Genomic DNA, 25,889 nt, shown 5'->3' with positions numbered 1-25,889 from the left:
TCATTACACCAGGTTACTCATTACACCAGGTTACACCAGATTACTCATTACACCAGGTTACTCATTACACCAGGTTACTCATCACACCAGGTTACGCCAGGTTACTCATTACACCAGGTTACTCATTACACCAGGTTACTCATCACACCAGATTACTCATTACACCAGGTTACTCATTACACCAGGTTACTCATTATACCAGGTTACACCAGGTTACTCATCACACCAGGTTACTCATTACACCAGGTTACACCAGATTACTCATTACACCAGGTTACTCATTACACCAGGTTACTCATTACACCAGGTTACACCTGGTTACTCATTACACCAGGTTACACCAGGTTACTCATCACACCAGGTTACTCATTACACCAGGTTACTCATTACACCAGGTTACACCAGGTTACTCATTACACCAGGTTACACTAGGTTACTCATTACATCAGGTTACTCATTATACCAGGTTACTCATTACACCAGGTTACTCATTACACCAGGTTACACCTGGTTACTCATTACACCAGGTTACACCAGATTACTCATTACACCAGGTTACTCATTACACCAGGTTACACCTGGTTACTCATTACACCAGGTTACACCAGGTTACTCATCACACCAGGTTACTCATTACACCAGGTTACTCATTACACCAGGTTACACCAGGTTACTCATTACACCAGGTTACACTAGGTTACTAATTACACCAGGTTACTCATCACACCAGGTTACACCAGGTTACTCATTACACCAGGTTACACCAGGTTACTCATTACACCAGGTTACTCATTACACCAGGTTACTCATTACACCAGGTTACTCATTACACCAGGTTACTCATCACACCAGGTTACACCAGGTTACTCATCACACCAGGTTACTCATTACACCAGGTTACTCATTACACCAGGTTACTCATTACACCAGGTTACACCAGGTTACTCATTACACCAGGTTACTCATCACACCAGGTTACTCATTACACCAGGTTACACCAGGTTACTCATTACACCAGGTTACTCATCACACCAGGTTACTCATTACACCTGGTTACTCATTACACCAGGTTACTCATTACACCAGATTACTCATTACACCAGGTTACTCATTTTACCAGGTTACTCATTACACCAGGTTACTCATTACACATGGTTACTCATTACACCAGGTTACACCAGATTACCAATTTACTCATTACACCAGGTTACTCATCACACATGGTTACTCATTACACCAGGTTACACCAGGTTACTCATTACACCAGGTTACTCATCACACCAGGTTACTCATGACAACAGGTTACTTATTTCACCAGGTTACACCAGGTTACTCATTACACCAGGTTAAAACAGATTACTCATTACACCAGGTTACTCATTACACCAGGTTAAAACAGATTACTCATTACACCAGGTTACTCATTACACCAGGTTACTCATTACACCAGGTTACTCATTGCACCAGGTTACACCAGATTACTCATTACACCAGGTTACTCATTACACCAGGTTACTCATTACACCAGATTACTCATTACACCAGGTTACTCATTACACCAGGTTACACCAGATTACTCATTACACCAGGTTACTCATTACACCAGGTTACTCATTATACCAGGTTACTCATTACACCAGGTTACACCAGATTACTCATTACACCAGGTTACTCATTACACCAGGTTACTCATTACACCAGGTTACTCATTACACCAGATTACTCATTACACCAGGTTACTCATTATACCAGGTTACTCATTACACCAGGTTACACCAGATTACTCATTACACCAGATTACTCATTACACCAGGTTACTCATTATACCAGGTTACTCATTACACCAGGTTACTCATTACACCAGGTTACTCATTACACCAGGTTACTCATTATACCAGGTTACTCATTACACCAGGTTAAACCAGATTACTCATTACACTAGGTTACTCATTACACCAGGTTACTTATTTCACCAGGTTACACCAGATTACTCATTACACCAGGTTACTCATCACACCAGATTACTCATTACACCAGGTTACTCATTATACCAGGTTACTCATTACACCAGGTTAAACCAGATTACTCATTACACCAGGTTACTCATTACACCAGGTTACACCAGATTACTCATTACACCAGGTTACTCATTACACCTGGTTACTCATCACACCAGGTTACACCAGGTTACTCATCACACCAGGTTACTCATTACAACAGGTTACTTATTTCACCAGGTTACACCAGGTTACTCATTACACCAGGTTAAAACAAATTACTCATTACACCAGGTTACTCATTACACCAGGTTACTCATTACACCAGGTTACTCATTACACCAGGTTACACCAGATTACTCATTACACCAGGTTACTCATTACACCAGGTTACTCATTACACCAGGTTACTCATTACACCAGGTTACACCAGGTTACTCATTACACCAGGTTACTCATTACACCAGGTTACTCATTACACCAGATTACTCATTACACCAGGTTACTCATTACACCAGGTTACACCAGATTACTCATTACACCAGGTTACTCATTACACCAGGTTACTCATTACACCAGTTTACTCATTACACCAGGTTACACCAGATTACTCATTACACCAGGTTACTCATTACACCAGGTTACACCTGGTTACTCATTACACCAGGTTACACCAGGTTACTCATCACACCAGGTTACTCATTACACCAGGTTACACCAGGTTACTCATTACACCAGGTTACACTAGGTTACTAATTACACCAGGTTACTCATCACACCAGGTTACACCAGGTTACTCATTACACCAGGTTACACCAGGTTACTCATTACACCAGGTTACTCATTACACCAGGTTACTCATTACACCAGGTTACTCATTACACCAGGTTACTCATCACACCAGGTTACACCAGGTTACTCATCACACCAGGTTACTCATTACACCAGGTTACTCATTACACCAGGTTACTCATTACACCAGGTTACACCAGGTTACTCATTACACCAGGTTACTCATCACACCAGGTTACTCATTACACCAGGTTACACCAGGTTACTCATTACACCAGGTTACTCATCACACCAGGTTACTCATTACACCTGGTTACTCATTACACCAGGTTACTCATTACACCAGATTACTCATTACACCAGGTTACTCATTTTACCAGGTTACTCATTACACCAGGTTACACCAGATTACTCATTACACCAGGTTACTCATTACACCAGGTTACTCATTACACCAGGTTACTCATTACACCAGGTTACTCATTACACCAGGTTACTCATTACACCAGGTTACTCATTACTCCAGGTTACTCATTACACCAGATTACTCATTACACCAGGTTACTCATTATACCAGGTTACTCATTACACCAGGTTACACCAGATTACTCATTACACCAGATTACTCATTACACCAGGTTACTCATTATACCAGATTACTCATTACACCAGGTTACACCAGGTTACTCATTACACCAGGTTACTCATTACACCAGGTTACTCATTATACCAGGTTACTCATTACACCAGGTTAAACCAGATTACTCATTACACCAGGTTACTCATTACACCAGGTTACTTATTTCACCAGGTTACACCAGATTACTCATTACACCAGGTTACTCATCACACCAGATTACTCATTACACCAGGTTACTCATTATACCAGGTTACTCATTACACCAGGTTAAACCAGATTACTCATTACACCAGGTTACTCATTACACCAGGTCACACCAGATTACTCATTACACCAGGTTACTCATTACACCTGGTTACTCATCACACCAGGTTACACCAGGTTACTCATCACACCTGGTTACTCATTACACCATGTTACTCATTACACCAGGTTACTCATTACACCGGGTTACTCATTACACCAGGTTACACCAGGTTACTAATTATACCAGGTTACACATTACACCAGGTTACTCATTACACCAGGTTACACCAGGTTACTCATTACACCATGTTACTCATCAGACCAGGTTACACCAGGTTACTCATCACACTAGGTTACTCATTACACAAGGTTTCTCATCACACCAGGTTACACCAGGTTACTCATCACACTAGGTTACTCATTACACCAGGTTACTCTTTACACCAGGTTACTCATTACACCAGGTTACTCATCACACCAGGTTACTCATTACACCAGGTTAGTCATTACACCAGGTTACTCATTACACCAGGTTACACCAGGATACGAAATACACCAGGTTACACCAGGTTACTCATTACACCAGGTTACTCATTACACCAGGTTACTCATTACACCAGGTTACTCATTACACATGGTTACTCATTACACCAGGTTACACCAGATTACCAATTTACTCATTACACCAGGTTACTCATCACACATGGTTACTCATTACACCAGGTTACTCATCACACCAGGTTACTCATGACAACAGGTTACTTATTTCACCAGGTTACACCAGGTTACTCATTACACCAGGTTAAAACAGATTACTCATTACACCAGGTTACTCATTACACCAGGTTAAAACAGATTACTCATTACACCAGGTTACTCATTACACCAGGTTACTCATTACACCAGGTTACTCATTGCACCAGGTTACACCAGATTACTCATTACACCAGGTTACTCATTACACCAGGTTACTCATTACACCAGATTACTCATTACACCAGGTTACTCATTACACCAGGTTACACCAGATTACTCATTACACCAGGTTACTCATTACACCAGGTTACTCATTATACCAGGTTACTCATTACACCAGGTTACACCAGATTACTCATTACACCAGGTTACTCATTACACCAGGTTACTCATTACACCAGGTTACTCATTACACCAGATTACTCATTACACCAGGTTACTCATTATACCAGGTTACTCATTACACCAGGTTACACCAGATTACTCATTACACCAGATTACTCATTACACCAGGTTACTCATTATACCAGGTTACTCATTACACCAGGTTACTCATTACACCAGGTTACTCATTACACCAGGTTACTCATTATACCAGGTTACTCATTACACCAGGTTAAACCAGATTACTCATTACACTAGGTTACTCATTACACCAGGTTACTTATTTCACCAGGTTACACCAGATTACTCATTACACCAGGTTACTCATCACACCAGATTACTCATTACACCAGGTTACTCATTATACCAGGTTACTCATTACACCAGGTTAAACCAGATTACTCATTACACCAGGTTACTCATTACACCAGGTTACACCAGATTACTCATTACACCAGGTTACTCATTACACCTGGTTACTCATCACACCAGGTTACACCAGGTTACTCATCACACCAGGTTACTCATTACAACAGGTTACTTATTTCACCAGGTTACACCAGGTTACTCATTACACCAGGTTAAAACAAATTACTCATTACACCAGGTTACTCATTACACCAGGTTACTCATTACACCAGGTTACTCATTACACCAGGTTACACCAGATTACTCATTACACCAGGTTACTCATTACACCAGGTTACTCATTACACCAGGTTACTCATTACACCAGGTTACACCAGGTTACTCATTACACCAGGTTACTCATTACACCAGGTTACTCATTACACCAGATTACTCATTACACCAGGTTACTCATTACACCAGGTTACACCAGATTACTCATTACACCAGGTTACTCATTACACCAGGTTACTCATTACACCAGTTTACTCATTACACCAGGTTACACCAGATTACTCATTACACCAGGTTACTCATTACACCAGGTTACTCATTACACCAGGTTACTCATTACGCCAGATTACTCATTACACCAGGTTACTCATTATACCAGGTTACTCATTACACCAGGTTACACCAGATTACTCATTACACCAGATTACTCATTACACCAGGTTACTCATTATACCAGGTTACTCATTACACCAGGTTACACCAGGTTACTCATTACACCAGGTTACTCATTAAACCAGGTTACTCATTATACCAGGTTACTCATTACACCAGGTTAAACCAGATTACTCATTACACCAGGTTACTCATTACACCAGGTTACTTATTTCACCAGGTTACACCAGATTACTCATTACACCAGGTTACTCATCACACCAGATTACTCATTACACCAGGTTACTCATTATACCAGGTTACTCATTACACCAGGTTAAACCAGATTACTCATTACACCAGGTTACTCATTACACCAGGTTACACCAGATTACTCATTACACCAGGTTACTCATTACACCTGGTTACTCATCACACCAGGTTACACCAGGTTACTCATCACACCTGGTTACTCATTACACCATGTTACTCATTACACCAGGTTACTCATTACACCAGGTTACTCATTACACCAGATTACTCATTACACCAGGTTACTCATTACACCAGGTTACACCAGATTACTCATTACACCAGGTTACTCATAACACCAGGTTACTCATTATACCAGGTTACTCATTACACCAGGTTACACCAGATTACTCATTACACCAGGTTACTCATTACACCAGGTTACTCATTACACCAGGTTACTCATTACACCAGATTACTCATTACACCAGGTTACTCATTATACCAGGTTACTCATTACACCAGGTTACACCAGATTACTCATTACACCAGATTACTCATTACACCAGGTTACTCATTATACCAGGTTACTCATTACACCAGGTTACTCATTACACCAGGTTACTCATTACACCAGGTTACTCATTATACCAGGTTACTCATTACACCAGGTTAAACCAGATTACTCATTACACTAGGTTACTCATTACACCAGGTTACTTATTTCACCAGGTTACACCAGATTACTCATTACACCAGGTTACTCATCACACCAGATTACTCATTACACCAGGTTACTCATTACACCAGGTTACTCATTACACCAGGTTAAACCAGATTACTCATTACACCAGGTTACTCATTACACCAGGTTACACCAGATTACTCATTACACCAGGTTACTCATTACACCTGGTTACTCATCACACCAGGTTACACCAGGTTACTCATCACACCAGGTTACTCATTACAACAGGTTACTTATTTCACCAGGTTACACCAGGTTACTCATTACACCAGGTTAAAACAAATTACTCATTACACCAGGTTACTCATTACACCAGGTTACTCATTACACCAGGTTACTCATTACACCAGGTTACACCAGATTACTCATTACACCAGGTTACTCATTACACCAGGTTACTCATTACACCAGGTTACTCATTACACCAGGTTACACCAGATTACTCATTACACCAGGTTACTCATTACACCAGGTTACTCATTACACCAGATTACTCATTACACCAGGTTACTCATTACACCAGGTTACACCAGATTACTCATTACACCAGGTTACTCATTACACCAGGTTACTCATTACACCAGTTTACTCATTACACCAGGTTACACCAGATTACTCATTACACCAGGTTACTCATTACACCAGGTTACTCATTACACCAGGTTACTCATTACGCCAGATTACTCATTACACCAGGTTACTCATTATACCAGGTTACTCATTACACCAGGTTACACCAGATTACTCATTACACCAGATTACTCATTACACCAGGTTACTCATTATACCAGGTTACTCATTACACCAGGTTACACCAGGTTACTCATTACACCAGGTTACTCATTACACCAGGTTACTCATTATACCAGGTTACTCATTACACCAGGTTAAACCAGATTACTCATTACACCAGGATACTCATTACACCAGGTTACTTATTTCACCAGGTTACACCAGATTACTCATTACACCAGGTTACTCATCACACCAGATTACTCATTACACCAGGTTACTCATTATACCAGGTTACTCATTACACCAGGTTAAACCAGATTACTCATTACACCAGGTTACTCATTACACCAGGTTACACCAGATTACTCATTACACCAGGTTACTCATTACACCTGGTTACTCATCACACCAGGTTACACCAGGTTACTCATCAAACCTGGTTACTCATTACACCATGTTACTCATTACACCAGGTTACTCATTACACCGGGTTACTCATTACACCAGGTTACACCAGGTTACTCATTATACCAGGTTACACTAGGTTACTCATTACACCAGGTTACTCATTACACCAGGTTACACCAGGTTACTCATTACACCAGGTTACTCATTACACCAGGTTACTCATCACACCAGGTTACACCAGGTTACTCATTACACCAGGTTACACCAGGTTACTCATCATACCAGGTTACTCATTACACCAGGTTACACCAGGTTACTCATTATACCAGGTTACACCAGGTTGTTCACTACACCAGGTTACACCAGGTTACTCATCACACCAGGTTACTCATTACACCAGGTTACTCATTACACCAGGTTTCTCATTACACCAGGTTACACCAGGTTACTCATTACACCAGGTTACTCATCACACCAGGTTACACCAGGTTACTCATCACACCAGGTTACACCAGGTTACTCATCACACCAGGTTACACCAAGTTACTCATCACTCATTACACTCAGGTTACTCATCACACCAGGTCACACCAGGTTACTCAATACACCAGGTGACTCATCACGCATTACACTCAGGTTACTCATCACACCAGGTTACACCAGGTTACTCATTACTCCAGGTTACACCTGGTTACTCATTACACCAGGTTACACCTGGTTACTCATTAAACCAGGTTACACCAGGTTACTCATTACGCCAGGTTACTCATCACACCAGGTCACACCAGGTTACTCATCACACCAGGTTACTCACATCACACCAGGTTACTCATCACACCAGGTTACACCAGGTTACTCATTACACTCAGGTTACTCATTACACCAGGTTACTCATTACACCAGGTTACTCATTATACCAGGTTACACCAGGTTACTCATTGCACCAGGTTACTCATCACACCAGGTTACACCAGGTTACTCACATCACACTCAGGTTACTCATTACACTCAGGTTACTCATTACACCAGGTTACTCAGTACACCAGGTTACACCAGGTTACTCATCACACCAGGTTACACCAGGTTACTCATTATACCAGGTTACTCATTACACCAGGTTACTCACATCACACCAGGTTACTCATTACACCAGGTTACTCATTACACCAGGTTACACCAGGTTACTCATCACACCAGGTTACACCAGGTTACTCATTACACCAGGTTACTCATTACACCAGGTTACTCACATCACACCAGGTTACACCAGGTCACTCATCACGCCAGCGTGGTACCATAGACCTCCATTACACCAGTAAGCTCTTTGCAACTGTTCTCACTCCGCTTTCTTACTGTGATGATCATGTATCTGTGATAATGGTAATGTACCTGTGATATGGTAATGTACCTCTAATATGGTAATGTATCTCTGGTATGGTAATGTATCTGTGATATGGTAATGTGTCTGTGATATGGTAATGTACCTGTGATAATGTAATGCATCTTTGATAATGTAATGTATGTGATATGGTAATGTACCTGTGATATGGTAATATAGTTGTGATGTGATGATATACCTGTGATAATGTAATGTATCTGTGATAATGTAATGTATCTGTGATATGGTAATGTATATTTGATGTGATGATCTATGTGTGTGTTTCAGAGGAGCTGAATTGTTCCAGGCTACTATAGTGAAGGCAGTCAGAGCCAGACTGGAGGAAGAGAACAAGTCTATGGAACAGCTGAAGAGACAGTAAGTCACAACAGCTGTCTGCTTGATATGGACCTTCCCTTTAAACCTTTATCTATTAACCTTTATCCAGCCTTTACTTATTAACCTTCCCTTTAAACCTTTATCTATTAACCTTTATCCAGCCTTTACTTATTAACCTTCCCTTTAAACCTTTATCTATTAACCTTCCCTTTAAACCTTTAACCAACATTTATCTATTAACCTTCCCTTTAAACCTTTATCTATTAACCTTCCCTTTAAACCTGTATCTATTAACCTTCCCTTTAAACCTTTATCTATTAACCTTCCCTTTAAACCTGTATCTATTAACCTTCCCTTTAAACCTTTATCTATTAACCTTCCCTTTAAACCTTTATCTACTAACCTTCCCTTTAAACCTTTATCTATTAACCTTCCCTTTAAACCTTTATCTATTAACCTTCCCTTTAAACCTTTATCTATTAACCTTCCCTTTAAACCTTTATCTATTAACCTTCCCTTTAAACCTTTATCTATTAACCTTCCCTTTAAACCTTTATCTATTAACCTTCCCTTTAAACCTTTATCTATTAACCTTCCCTTTAAACCTGTATCTATTAACCTTCCCTTTAAACCTTTATCTATTAACCTTTATCCAGCCTTTACTTATTAACCTTCCCTTTAAATCTTTATCTATTAACCTTCCCTTTAAACCTTTATCTATTAACCTAACCTTTAAACCTTTATCTATTAACCTTTATCCAGCCTTTACTTATTAACCTTCCCTTTAAATCTTTATCTATTAACCTTCCCTTTAAACCTTTATCTATTAACCTAACCTTTTAACCTTTATCTATTAACCTTCCCTTTAAACCTTTATCTATTAACCTTCCCTTTAAACCTTTAACCAACATGTATCTATTAACCTTCCCTTTGAACCTTTATCCAACCTTTATCTATTAACCTTCCCTTTAAATCTTTATCTATTAATCTAACCTTTATCCAGCCTCTAACAGGCCAATTGGTTCAAATAGTCATTGCTTTCTTTCAATATTGTTCTAGAAACATGGAAGAAGAGAGAGAAACCTTGTCTGCTTTCTCTTGATAGATAGAACTGAGTGTTGTCATTCATTATCTTTCTGTCTCTTTCTCTCTCCCTCTCAGGATGGACCGTATAAAGCAGCGCCAGGAGAAGTTTAAGAGTGGGAAGAAAAAGATGTTGAGCCTGGCCCAGGAATCTGGGGACAGAGAGAACCCCATCCAGCCACAGGAATCTGGGGACAGAGAGAACCCCATCCAGCCACAGGAGCAGGAGGAAGAGGATGATGGTACTGTATCATGATGAAGGCTCTTAACATCTCTCTAGGAGTACTGATGTTAAAACTAGGTGGAATGTCTAATCAATATAGACTGGGTGTTGGTTAGTTCTCATGGAACGTTTATGAAACCCTGGAATAGATTTTCATACGATCCCGATCATTATGACATCATTACTGCAAACAATGTTGTGGTCACAAAGCTTCATGAAGATATATATATATATATATATATATATATATATATATATATATATATATATATATATATTTGAAATACCGTTTAACTTGCACAAAGTCTGAATGAATAAATATTTTTTGCAATATAAAGCATAATTGATCTACATGTGAAACCATTTTTATTTTAGGAGCAGAGCGAGAAAGAGAGAAAGAGAAAGTGAAAGAGAAAGAAACAGCCAAGACTAAAAAAAGGCAGTGGTGGCGGCCTTGGGTTGACCACGCCTCCAGTAGGTTGACCCCTCCTTCTTTCTCCGCTCTGATTGACTGTTGTGTCCTTGACCAGAACTCTCAGAGGATTCCCATACTGCACCTGGGCTCCAGACGACCCAAAACAAACGTCAACGTTCCGTCCAGACCTCAGTCCTTTTCTGTCTCTATTTAAGGCCCCTCGATTGATTAATTAATTGATTGATGAGTTAATTGTTCGACGGATTGATGAACCCCAAAACATCAGAAATATACAGACGAGATAGTGTACTGATTTGCTGGAATGAAATAAGACAATATTACAATATGCCTCAACTAATGGCAATGGGGGGCCATAAATAGACTATTTTCTATGAGAGAAAATAAAATAACTGATGCCTGTGATGTTTGTGGTTGTGGTCCTGGTGAGGCCACAGTAGGGAATCTCTCGTTGTGAAAGATTCTATTAGACAGAGCTAAGTGCCTTCTCCCTTTTCATTCTTTCTTTCTAGGAAGAGTAAAAAGGGTGAAGGATTATGTCTCTGTTATAGTCACGATCACCACCAGTATATGTACCGCACGAGGGGAAACTGAGCAATACTGATCAGAACGATCCACGTTTAATAAAGTTTGAAGGTTTTAATAAGGAAATCGAGTTTCAAATTGACATTGAAAAGCTGTAAAAAAAACTTTACCCACGTTTCTCTGAAGTGTGTCTCAGTTGTTCTCTGGGGTGCCCTGTTTCTGTGTTGAATTGATTTCTTAGTTACACCCCTGTCATATCGTTGCATTCATTATATGATTTACCCAGTTCACCCCTCATCCTAACCCCATTCATATATTACCCAGCATCCTCCTCTCTTCCTGTTCCCCCCCATTATGGCTCTTCTGTTCAAGGACATAAGTCAGTTTCAACTATTACAATTCTTTTGAAGGTCTGCCCAAATCACCTCAATCTATGCCATGTCTTAGTAAACAAACTAATATGCTAATATTGTGTGTCTAACATTGTGTTTGCTTTCCTACTCTTATCAACTTCATCCCACAAGTGTTTTGAATCAAACCAACCTCTGCTGCCTCACACTACCCTAGTTTACAGACTCTCAACACCCCAAAGCATCACCTGCTTTTCAAACCCTTTCCTGCAGTTAATATTAACGGCACCTTGCTCTCTACTCATCAGTGGTGAGGAGTGGAGATTATTACTTGTTTGAAACTGACAGTGAAGAAGAGGAGGAAGAGGAGGAGAAAAGAGAGGATCAAGAGCTGCCCAAGAAGTCAGCATTTCAGGTGAGCTCCAGACCAGACCAGACCAGCGGCAACGTTTCCTCAGTATACCGAAGTAGTTACCCGGTATTACTGTAGTGTGAAATATTTCATTGTCTTTCAATCGTCAATATTGTCTAGTTTAGTATCAGATTATCTGTTGCCACTACTAGTGTATGAAAAGATATGCACTTTCATCTTTGTGTTTTCTACTAACTACCCTACCACCCTTTATCCCTCCTCTTCAGCGAGCTATTGGGAAGTTTGCCTCAGCCCTTATAGCTCTGCCCAGATCTATCATTAAACTGCCCAAAACCATCCTTCAGTATGTAATCAGGGCAGCCAAGGTACCAAATAACAGATTCAGCATTTCCTCTTACCACAGCCTGTGTCGACTGTAACCTGTGTCCTCAGCCTGTATCTCCTCTTACCACAGCCTGTGTAGACTGTATCCTGTGTCCTCAGCCTGTATCTCCTCTTACCACAGCCTGTGTCAACTGTATCCTGTTTTGTGTAGATTTGCTGTTTCAATGAAGGCCAAGGCATTTATAACCAACTGTCTTTCCATCCCATATCCGATCCAAGACCATATCCATTTAGAAACAAAAAATATCCTAAATATTCCAGACAGGATGGGGATGGAACTACAGTGGTCCTTCTGTCATGTGTTTTAAGTGATATATTGTTTTGAAGCAGTTTGCATGACCTCGGCAGAGCCTTTTACCAACAGATCTGAGAAAATGCATTGGTGTTGTTGTCACACATTTGCGATTTTGGTGTGGTTTGCTCCATTGTACAAGGTTAAATATATTTACAAGTAAGCCTTCGATATTGTCGCCTAGTCACAATGAAGCCATTGTTACAAATTACAATATAAGAGTGTAAAATGGCATAAATCGCAGGTGGCATCTACCTTTTGTACTGATGAAGCAAAAACACTCTAAAATTGTCATATTGTCTTTGTGACTCTGAGCTCGATTGTTTTGATTTGTCTGTGGTTTAAAGGGTTAACTAAATGTCACCTGGCTTGCTATTGCTCTTGTTTTATTTGCATCTGAGTGTGCCCGCCTTGACCGTAGCACTCCTTTGATTGGCCTGAATCCTTGAGATCTGTTTGATAGGACTGAATCCTTGAGATCTGTTTGATTGGCCTGAATCCTTGAGATCTGTTTGATTGGACTGAATCCTTGAGATCTGTTTGATTGGACTGAGTCCTTGAGATCTGTTTGATTGGACTGAATCCTTGAGATCTGTTTGATTGGACTGAATCCTTGAGATCTGTTTGATTGGACTGAATCCTTGAGATCTGTTTGATTGGACGGAGTCCTTGAGATCTGTTTGATTGGACTGAATCCTTGAGATCTGTTTGATTGGACGGAGTCCTTGAGATCTGTTTGATTGGACTGAATCCTTGAGATCTGTTTGATTGGACTGAATCCTTGAGATCTGTTTGATTGGACGGAGTCCTTGAGATCTGTTTGATTGGACTGAATCCTTGAGATCTGTTTGATTGGACTGAATCCTTGAGATCTGTTTGATTGGACTGAATCCTTGAGATCTGTTTGATTGGACTGAATCCTTGAGATCTGTTTGATTGGACTGAATCCTTGAGATCTGTTTGATTGGACTGAATCCTTGAGATCTGTTTGATTGGACTGAATCCTTGAGATCTGTTTGATTGGACTGAATCCTTGAGATCTGTTTGATTGGACTGAATCCTTGAGATCTGTTTGATTGGACTGAATCCTTGAGATCTGTGTGCGTAACAATTTTTTTCCTGTACAAATTGTCGTCAATATATGAATCAACACGACAAAATACATGAATCAATACATGAATCAACACACAAATCAATACATGAATCATTACGTGAATCAATACATGAAACAATACACGAATCGACACAAATCAATACATGAATCATTACATGTATCAACACATGACTCAATACATAATTTTGCGAAAGTCAGAGTTAAGAGCGCACAGATCTCAAATCAGGATTCGTTCCTTTATGTCCAAACTAACATTGTGCTTCCTGTACTGTACGCTCCCAGTTTTTCTACCATGCCTGGATAACAGACTCCAAGACAGCCATGAAGGAACGAGGCAAAGAGAAGCGTAAGTTCTGGAAGAGGTACACCAAGAGAGACAAACACAAGAAGGACAAGAAGGAAGGTAAGTTAAGAGATATCAGTATTATAACAGAGTCACCGATATAAAGAAAATCATCAGCATACATCCTTTGACCACATAGCCCAGTTTCAGAAGAAGATCACGAGAATAGATCAACGCATCATTCTGTTCTTACAACCTCTGAGGGCTCATGCTACTTCCTTAGTTCTCACGGAAGGATCCATCTTTAATCTGTGATGATTCAAAAGCATCGTTATTTTACAAGATCCCTTTACGCTTGATTCACCACCTCTTAATTCATGTAGATAATGTAAGGCTTGGTTGTGAAAGCGAAAAGCAGGGGTGAGATAGGACATCCCTGACGACTACCCCAAGAGTTCTCACACTCACTCATTATAAACCAGGTCTACTGGAAGTATTGTTTTGTTATGTTATTCTCTGAAAGTTATTATTTTGTTGTGTTATTCTCTGTAACGTGGCCAGCAGCATATCACCCAGCATTCCACTGCTAGCTTGTTTCTGAAGCTAAACAGGGTTGGTCCTGGTTGGCCCCTGGATGGGAGACCAGATGATGCTAGAAGTGGTGTTGGAGACCCAGTAGGAGGCACCCTTTCTTCTGGTCTAAAAAAAATTGCCCCAGGGCAGTGATTGGGGACATTGCCCTGTGCAGGGTGCTGTCTTTTGGATGGGATGTTAAATGGGTGTCCTGACTCTCTATGGTTGCTAAAGATCCCATGGTACTTATCATAAGAGTAGGGGTGTGAACCCCGGTGTCCTAGCTAAATTCCCAATCTGGCCTTCAAACCATCATGGTCACCTAATCATCCCCAGTTTACAATTGGCTCATTCATCCCCCCTCCTCTCCCCTGTAACTATTCCTCAGGTTGTTGCTATAAATGAGAATGTGTTCTCAGTCAACTTACTTGGAAAAAAAAAAATATATATATATATATATATATATATATATATATATATATATATATATATATATATATATATATTGTTGTTTTATTCTCTTTAACTTATTGTTTTTTTTGCATTATTTACTGTAAATTATTGTTTTGTGTTATTCTCTCTAAGTTATTTTTTTGTTGTGTTATTTTCTGTAAATTATTGTTTTGTTGTGTTATTCTGTGCAGGTCATGTGACTATAGAGATGGAGGAAGATCAGGAGGGAACACAGGAGAAGAAGTCTGACGGACCAGGTGGGTGTCACAGACCCTTTCAAATACTGTAGTATATGTATATACACCAGCACTTACACGGAGAGACAACCACCAGTCGTGATATTGATTCTATATATAGTATATATATCATAGGTTCTTACTATAGTTTACTCCGAATCTATGATCGTAATGACAATGATCTGGATCATGGCTGTTTTAGCTAGTTTAGTTGAGTGCCCTGATGCCACTTTGGATAAGATTGTCTGCAAAGAAAACAATGTAAATATTTGTAACTTATCTTTCCCACGTCCCACCAGACAACGTCTTGAAGCGAGTGTTCAACATCATCAAGTTCACCTGGGTGTTGTTCCAGACCACGGTGGAGAGCTTCACCAAGTGGATGAACAACGTGTGTAGAGAACACATAGACATCTCCACCGTGCTGCGCATTGAGAGATGCATGCTCACTAGAGAGGTCAAAAAGGTACTGCTGCTGTCACTCTCTCTCTATATATACACATTTATGTCACTCTCTCTCTCTATATATACACATTTATGTCACTCTCTCTCTCTATATATACACATTTATGTCACTCTCTCTCTCTATATATACACATTTATGTCACTCTCTCTCTATATATATACATATTTATGTCACTCTCTCTCTATATATACACATTTATGTCACTCTCTCTCTCTATATATACACATTTATGTCACTCTCTCTCTATATATAAACATATTTATGTCACTCTCTCTCTCTCTATATATACACATTTATGTCACTCTCTATATATATACACATTTATGTCACTCTCTCTCTATATATATACATATTTATGTCACTCTCTCTCTATATATACATATTTATGTCACTCTCTCTCTATATATACATATTTATGTCACTCTCTCTCTCTATATATACATATTTATGTCACTCTCTCTATATATACATATTTATGTCACTCTCTCTCTATATATACATATTTATGTCCCTCTCTCTCTATATATACATATGTATGTCACTCTCTCTCTATATATACATATTTATGTCACTCTCTCTCTATATACATATTTATGTCACTCTCTCTCTCTATATATATATATATACACATTTATGTCACTCTCTTTTATCTTTATTTAACTAGGCAAGTCAGTTAAGAACAAATTCTTATTTTCAATAACGGCCCTGGGTGGGGTTAACAGTGGGGTTAACTGCCTTGTTCAGGGGCAGAACAACAGATTTGTACCTTGTCAGCTCGGAGATTCAATCTTGCAACCTTTCGGTTACTAGTCCAACGCTCTAACCACTAGGCTACCTGCTGCCCCTTTGAGTATCTTGTCTTACATAAACACTCTTTAAATAGTTAGATTACATTTTTTGACTTTGAAATATAGCAAACTAGAAAACAAAACCGAGATTAAATGACTATCCTGATCTAACCTCCCCCTGCAGGGCAACGTCCCGTCCAGAGAGAGTATCCATGTGTTCTACCAGAAGCAGATGCGTATGAGCATGTCTCGGGGGTCCAGCCTGGACCGGCTCAGTGAGGAGGACAGTGCGTCGGGGGGGTCTCACAGGGTCCACAGGAGGAGAGGCGACTATCGCATGGAGAGCCAGGACAGCATGGCATCGTTGGCATCACGAGACAGCATATCTAGGTAAGTGTTTCGTACGTGTAATAATTTGAATCAAATGTACATTTTACATGTTAGTCATTTAGCAGATGCTCTTATCCTGAATAACTTACAGTCAGTTCATTCATCTTAAGATGATTAGGTGGGACAACCACATATCACAGGGATAGAAAGTATATTTTACCTCCATATCGTAGCTATTAGTAGAGTCAGAGCTAGGGGGAGGGGGTCAAGTCCTGGTTAAGTGCTGTGGGGGTCAGTAGAGTCATAGCTGGGGGGTGTCAAGTCCTGGTTTAGTGCTGTGGGGGTCAGTAGAGTCAGAGCTTGGGGGGGGGGGTTTAGTGCTGTGGGGGTTGAGGTGAGAAGGGGGATTATTTAACATACAGTTTGAAGAGATTGGGTTTCAGATGTTTTTGGAAAGATGGGCAGAGACTCTGCTGTCCTAGCTTCAGGGGGAAGCTGGACCTACCATTGGGGTTCCAGGACAGAGAAGAGCTTGGACTGGGCTGAGCGGGAGCTGACCTCCCCTTGGGGTTCCAAGACAGAGAAGAGCTTGGACTGGGCTGAGCGGGAGCTGACCTCCCGTTGGGGTGGGAGGGCCAAAAGACCTGAGGCGGCAGAACGGAGTGCTCGGGTTGGGGTGTTGGGGTTTTGAGCATAAAATCAAAGTTTATTGGTCAGATGCACACAGTACAGAGAAATGATTACTTGCTGACTCTCCTCAACAATGCAGTACAATAAAAATATCAATCAAGAATCAAACGCCAAATACAAAAGTCTACAAATAACAAGTAGTAATAAAAAGCAGAATAAAAGACTGTGGAGAGTGCTGGAGATATCCTATTATTTCATTCTATATCTAATTCTAGGGCTTGATCAGTATCTTCAGCATGAGCGATGAGAAATCACATCACCACTACCATTTGGAAACTTCCACATCTTTAGCTGTGTCATGTGGAAGCCATGTTGTAACCATTGTGTCATTCCACTCCTTTATTTCTCATCTCTCCATCCCTTTATCGCGTCAGTGCCTACACTGAGGCCACCATGCTGTTCTCCCGCCAAGACACGCTGGACGAGCTGGACGGAATGCCGTCAGACGTTCCCATTCCCAAAACCAGTGAACGTGCCCGGCCAAAACTCCGTAAGATCTACGGCCTGGACGCCTCCAAATCAACTGACAGCAGCAGCAGCCAAGTGTCCAGGTGCCTGGTCCAAGCTGAAATCTTCCTCTTTCTCCTTCACCTCCTCTTCCATCCTCTTTGTCACTCTCTTCTTCCACCTCCTCTCCTCATCCCCTCCACTCCTTTCTCATCCTCCTCTTCCTTCTGTCGTGACGTTAGTATTATTCATGTGACAACTGCTATTCATCGAATAATTAACTATGTTTATAATTACGTGATCAAATTAATCAGGGAACCATGAACTCAGTATGCTGGGGCACCATGGGAAAAGTTTGTTTAACCTCTCTAGGGTACGTGGGACCCTAGCGTCCCATCTGGCCAACATCCAGTGAGATTGCAGAGCGCTAAATTCAATTACAGAAATACTCATTATAAAAATTCAGAAAACAAAACATATTTTACATAGGTTTAAAGATTAACTTCTTGTTAATCCAACCACAGTGTCATATTTATAAAATGCTTTTCGGCGAAAGCATACCTAGGCCAGAACATACCTAGCCCAGAACATACCTAGCCCAGAACAAAGCCCAGTTGACAAATTATTACAAACAGTAACCAGCCAAGCAGAAGCGTTACAAAACTCAGAAATAGAGATAAAATGAATCCCTTACCTTTGATGATCTTCATATGGTGGCAATCAGAAGACTAACCATCAGAATTTACTCAATAAATGTTCCTTTTGTTCGATGGAGTCCAAAATCCTTGTTAGGGCGTTTTCTTCAGTAATCCACAGGCTCAAACGCAGTCAAAACAATCCAAATATATCCAAATTGTATCCGTAAAGTTCATAGAAACATGTCAAACGATGTTTATATTCAATCCTCAGGTTGTTTTTTAGCCTAAATGATCTATAATATTTCAACCGGACAATAACATCGTCAATATAAAAGGTAAACAAGAAATGCAAGAAAAGCTCTGCGACACGGTAGGGTTCACTCGTTCAGACTGGTCTTACTCCCTCATTTATAGGAATACAAGCCTGAAACGATTTCTAAAGACTGTTGACATCTAGTGGAAGGCATAGGAACTGCAAATGGAGTCCTAAGTCAATGGATACTGTAATGGCATTGAATAGAAAACTACAAAACCAACAAACAAAAAAGACTTCCTGAATGGATTTTTCTCAGGTTTTTGCCTGCTAAATCAGTTCTGTTATACTCACAGACACTATTATAACAGTGTTGGAAACCTGAGAGTGTTTTCTATCCAAATTGACCAGTTATATGCATATCATATCTTCTGGGCCCGAGTAGCAGACCTTTTAATTTGGGCATGCTTTTCATCCAAAATTCCGAATGCTGCCCCCTACCCTAGAGAAGTTAATGAGTTACCGTTTCTCAAATGAACTTAAAGAATATCAGAATATCGATTTCCTAGCAGTCACTAATTAATTAATTTCCTATTCAGTCTCATTCCAATTGAGTTGATTATTTATTTACTAACAAGCTAAGTGATAATATAAGATAAACAAACACACAGTCTGGGCTATTGATTAGAACTTAGTACAACAAACCGGTCCCTAGTGGACCAACATGATATGACACGTGTTACACAAGATGGGGATTTAGAAAGAGAGAGAGAGAGAGAGAGAGAGAGTGCATGAGAGAAAAGCACACTTGGATACATTTGTAAAATATGCTAAGTTTTACACCTTGCCCCGAACTGCCTTATGGGTCAGAATTATAATGAACGTATTTACTTGTTGAAAGTCTCTGTTTTTCTTCGTGGACCGAGTTTAGCCGACGACCTTCTACTCCGATGGCGGCTTCTCCTCCGTTACCGGGTGTAAGCCTCTGATTGTCCACATGACGTCACACTTTCCTTTCTCTTGGTTGTCTGTTCCTTGAACTCGTTCTTTTCTCAGGAAGCTTAACAGCCGTGTTGACGCTCCCAGCTTGGTTAGGAGGGCCGTGTAGACAACCAATGATTTGAAGAGAATAGCTGTCTGGTTCTCCTGGAATTCACCTTCTTAGATACAGTCAATCAATCAATCAGATCTATTTATAAAGCCCTTCTTACATCAGCTGATGTCACAAAGTGCTGTAAAGAAACCGAGCCTAAAACCCCAAACAGCAAGCAATGCAGATGTAGAAGCACAGTGGCTAGGAAAAACTCCCTAGAAAGGCCAGAACCTAGGAAGAAACCTAGAGAGGAACCAGGATCTGAAGGGTGGCCAGTCCTCTTCTGGCTGTGCTGGGTGGAGATTATAACAGTACATGGTCAAGATGTTAAAACTTTCATAGATGAACAGCAGGGTCAAATAATAATAATCACAGTGGTTGTAGAGGGTGCAACAGGTCAGCACCTCAGGAGTGAATGACAGTTGGCTTTTCATACTCGATTATTCAGAGTTAGAGACAGCAGGTGCGGTAGAGAGAGAGAGTCGAAAACAGCAGGTCCGGGACAAGGTAGCACGTCCGGTGAAGAGGTCAGGGTTCCATAGCCGCAGGCGGCAGAACAGTTGAAACAGGAGCAGCAACACGACCAGGTGGACTTGGGATAGCAAGGTGTCATTAGGCCAGGTAGTCTGAGGCATGGTCCTAGGGCTCAGGTCCTCCGAGAGAAAAAGAGAGGGCGAAAGAGATGGAGAGAGAGTTAGAGGGAGCATACTTAAATTCACACAGGACACTGGATAGGACAGGAGAAATACTCCAGATATAAGACTGACCCTAGCGCCCGACACATAAACTATTGCAGCATAAATGCTGGAGGCTGAGACAGGAGGGGTCTGGAGACACTGTGACCCCGTTCGACGATACCCCCAGACAGGGCCAACCGGGCAGGATATAACCCCACCCACTTTGCCAAAGCACAGCTCCCACAGCACTAGAGGGATATTTTCAACCACCAACTTACCATCCTGAGACAAGGCCGAGTATAGCCCACAAAGATCTCCACCACGGCACAACCAAAGGGGGGGCGCCAACCCAGACAGGAAGACCACGTCAGTGATTCAACCCACTCAAGTGACGCACCCCTTCTAGGGACGGCATGGAGGAGCACCAGTGAGCCAGTGACTCAGCCCCTGTAAAAGGGTTAGAGGCAGAGAATCCCAGTGGAGAGAGGGGAACCAGCCAGGCAGAGACAGCAAGGGCGGTTCGTCGCTCCAGTGCCTTTCCGTTCACTTTCACACCACTGGGCCAGACTACACTCAATCATAGGACCTACTGAAGAGATGAGTCTTCAATAAAGACTTAAAGGTCGAGACCGAGTCTGCGTCTCTCACATGGATAGGCAGACCAGTTCCTAAAAATGGAGCTTTGTAGGAGAAAGACCTGCCTCCAGCTGTTTGCTTAGTTTATTTAGTGCTTTATCCGGGTCGTCGGAAAGTAGAACATTGCAGTCGTCTAATCTAATATGATCAAATTTTTTGGTTCTAGTCAGGATTCTAGCAGCCGTATTTAGCACTAACTGAAGTTCATTTAGTGCTTTATCCGGGTAGCCGGAAAGTAGAGCATTGCAGTAGTCTAATCTAGAAGTGACAAAAGCGTGGATACATTTTTCTGCATCAATTTTGGACAGAAAGTTTATTTTTGAAATGTTACGTAGATGGAAAAAAAGCTGTCCTTGAAACAGTCTTGATATGTTCTTCAAAAGAGAGATCGGGGTCCAGAGTAACGCCGAGGTCCTTCACAGTTTGATTTTAGACGACTGTACAACCATCACGATTAGTTGTCAGATCCAACAGAAGATCTCTTTGTTTCTTGGGACCTAGAACAAGCATCTCTGTTTTGTCCGAGTTTAAAAGTCAAAAATGTGCCGCCATACACTTCCTTATGTCTGAAACACAGGCTTCCAGGGAGGGCAATTTTGGGGCTTCACCATGTTTCATTGAAATGCATAGCAGTGAAAGTTAACATTATGTTTGGTATCAAAAGTGGCACTGAGGTTTATTATGTTCAACAAAGGAGGGCCAAGCACAGGAAGCAGCTCTTTCAGTAGTTTAGTTGTAATAGAAGATCCAGTATGCAGCTTGAAGGTTTAGAGGCCATGACTATGTTCATCAATGTGTCACTTCACTGTCACTTCACTGCTGAAGGGGAAGCCATCCTCTCTTGGGGAATGCTGCTTTTAAGTTAGCTTGCGACAGTATCAAAGATACATTTTGGATTGTTCTTATTCTCCTCAATTAAGTTGGAAAAATAGGGTGATTCGAGCAGCAGTGAGGGCTCTTCGATACTGCACGGTACTGTCTTTCCAAGCTAGTCGGAAGACTTCCAGTTTGGTGTGGCGCCATTTCCATTCCAATTTTCTGGAAGCTTGCTTCAGAGCTCGGGTATTTTCTGTATACCAGGAAGCTAGTTTATAATGACAAATGTTTTTAGTTTTTAGGGGTGGGACTGCATCAGGGGAATTGCGCAAGGTTAAATTGAGTTCCTCAGTTAGGTGGTTCACTGAATTTTGCAGCATTCGACCACACGACTGGACAATATTCAAGATAACATAAAACTAGAGCCTGCAGCATTCGACCACACGACTGGACAATAATCAAGATAACATAAAACTAGAGCCTGCACCACTCCACCACACGACTGGACAATTATCAAGATAACATAAAACTAGAGCCTGCACCACTCCACCACACGACTGGACAATTATCAAGATAACATAAAACTAGAGCCTGCACCACTCCACCACACGACTGGACAATAATCAAGATAACATAAAACTAGAGCCTGCACCACTCCACCACACGACTGGACAATTATCAAGATAACATAAAACTAGAGCCTGCACCACTCCACCACACGACTGGACAATAATCAAGATAACATAAAACTAGAGCCTGCACCACTCCACCACACGACTGGACAATAATCAAGATAACATAAAACTAGAGCCTGCACCACTCCACCACACGACTGGACAATAATCAAGATAACATAAAACTAGAGCCTGCACCACTCCACCACACGACTGGACAATAATCAAGATAACATAAAACTAGAGCCTGCACCACTCGACCACACGACTGGACAATTATCATGATAACATAAAACTAGAGCCTGCACCACTCCACCACACAACTGGACAATAATCACATAAAACTAGAGCCTGCACCACTCCACCACACGACTGGACAGTAATCAAGACAACATAAAACTAGAGCCTGCACCACTCCACCACACGACTGGACAGTAATCAAGATAACATAAAACTAGAGCCTGCACCACTCCACCACACGACTGGACAGTAATCAAGACAACATAAAACTAGAGCCTGCACCACTCCACCACACGACTGGACAGTAATCAAGATAACATAAAACTAGAGCCTGCACCACTCCACCACACGACTGGACAGTAATCAAGATAACATAAAACTAGAGCCTGCACCACTCCACCACACGACTGGACAATAATCACATAAAACTAGAGCCTGCACCACTCCACCACACGACTGGACAATTATCAAGATAACATAAAACTAGAGCCTGCACCACTCCACCACACGACTGGACAATATTCAAGATAAGATAAAACTAGAGCCTGCACCACTTTCCTTGAGGAATGTGTTGTCAAACAAAACAGAGCATCTCTTTACCTCGGACATACCTCTCCCCATCTTTACAACCGTTGAATCTGACCATTTACAACCATGTGTTGACCATGACAGTTTACAATTTAAGGTAACACCAAGTAAATAATCTCCTCAATTTGTTCAACAGCCATACCATTCATTACCAGATTGAGGTGAGGGATAGAACTTAGGGAAGGATTTGTACAAAACACAATGCTCTATAAACTTGTTATCGCTATCATGGACGTCCCTAAGAGGAATATGGTATTGATATCTGAAAAGAACAAGGAAACTATTAAAAACAAATTCTTTGAATTCATAACGCTAATGCTCAAAGTCATCTGCAATCATCTTCTCCTCATTAACCATATATCAAATTCACTCCAGATTTTGTATTTAGGCTCATTAATGTTTTTTTGGGGGGGTTATTGCATTCAAATATGGCTGCACTGTACCTATAGATGCATGTTAGCACATATGCTAATGCTAGAAAATACTTTTACAATCTTCTTCTCATGAAGGTTTGACTCCAGTTTTGGTATATAGACTCCGCTCGGAGTGTGGTCTCAGCAAAACCAACTCTCTCTCAACATCAACAAAACAAAGGAAATGTTTGTGGATTTCAAGAAACAGCAGAGGGAGCAACCTTCTATCCACATCGACGGGACAGCAGTGGAGGAGGTGGAAAGTTTTAAGTTCCTCGGCGTACACATCACGGACAAACTGAAATGGTCCACCCACACAAACAGTGTGGTGAAGAAAGCGCAGCAGCGTCTCTTCAACCTCAGGAGGCTGAACAAATGTGGCTTCTCACCTAAAACCCTCACAAACTAACAAAATGCACAATTGAGAACATCACCACCTGGTACAGCAACTATAACACCTACGACCGCAAGGCTCCCCAGAGGGTAGTGAGGTCTGCACAACGCATCACCGGAGGCAAACTACCTGCCCTCCAGGACACCTACAGCACCCAATGTCACAGGAAGGCCACAAAGATCATAGAGGACAATAACCACCCGAGCCACTGCCTGTTCACCCCTCTATCATCCAGAAGGCGAGGTCAGTACAGGTGCATCAAAGCTGGGACAGAGAGACTGAAAAACAGCTTCTATCTCAAGGCCTTCAGACTGTTAAAGAGAGGCTGCTGCCTACGTACAGACTTGAAATCATTGGGCACTTTAATAAATGGATCACTAGTCACTTTAATAATGTTTACATATCTTGCGTTACTCATCTCATATGTATATACTGTATTTTATACCAATTGCGTCTTGCCTATGCCACTCTGTCATTGCTCATCCATATATTTATATGTATATATTCTTAATCCATTCCTTACTCAGATTTGTGTGTATTAGGAAGTTGTTGTGGAATTGGTAGATTACATGTTAGATATTGCTGCACTGTCGGAACTATAAACACAAGCATTTTGGCTACATTCGCATTAACATCTGCGAACCATGTGTATGTAACCAATACAATTTGATTTGATCATTTGGCTTCTAAATGTATTTTAGAATGATTAGTTGCTGCATTCAAAGTCGGCCAACC

At 41.0% G+C, this 25,889-nt stretch overlaps 1 protein-coding gene across 1 annotated transcript in view; it reads left to right on the top strand.

Moving 5' to 3' along the window:
* LOC110531049 (piezo-type mechanosensitive ion channel component 2) overlaps positions 1 to 25,889 on the top strand; it is a 191,056-nt gene that overhangs the window by 130,774 nt on the left and 34,393 nt on the right. The window contains exons 32-40 of the mRNA XM_036986896.1: positions 9,639 to 9,728; positions 10,851 to 11,014; positions 11,371 to 11,469; positions 12,612 to 12,718; positions 14,749 to 14,869; positions 15,967 to 16,032; positions 16,311 to 16,477; positions 17,450 to 17,655; positions 18,660 to 18,836. Of these exons, the coding sequence (XP_036842791.1) occupies positions 9,639 to 9,728; positions 10,851 to 11,014; positions 11,371 to 11,469; positions 12,612 to 12,718; positions 14,749 to 14,869; positions 15,967 to 16,032; positions 16,311 to 16,477; positions 17,450 to 17,655; positions 18,660 to 18,836 (1,197 nt within the window). The remainder of the gene's footprint in view (positions 1 to 9,638; positions 9,729 to 10,850; positions 11,015 to 11,370; positions 11,470 to 12,611; positions 12,719 to 14,748; positions 14,870 to 15,966; positions 16,033 to 16,310; positions 16,478 to 17,449; positions 17,656 to 18,659; positions 18,837 to 25,889) is intronic.

The sequence above is a fragment of the Oncorhynchus mykiss genome, chromosome 8, assembly GCF_013265735.2.
Source record: "Oncorhynchus mykiss isolate Arlee chromosome 8, USDA_OmykA_1.1, whole genome shotgun sequence".
Classification (NCBI taxonomy): Eukaryota; Metazoa; Chordata; class Actinopteri; order Salmoniformes; family Salmonidae; genus Oncorhynchus; species Oncorhynchus mykiss.
The sequence above is the reverse complement of the archived record's forward strand: the minus strand, read 5'-3'. Positions and strand labels throughout refer to the sequence as shown.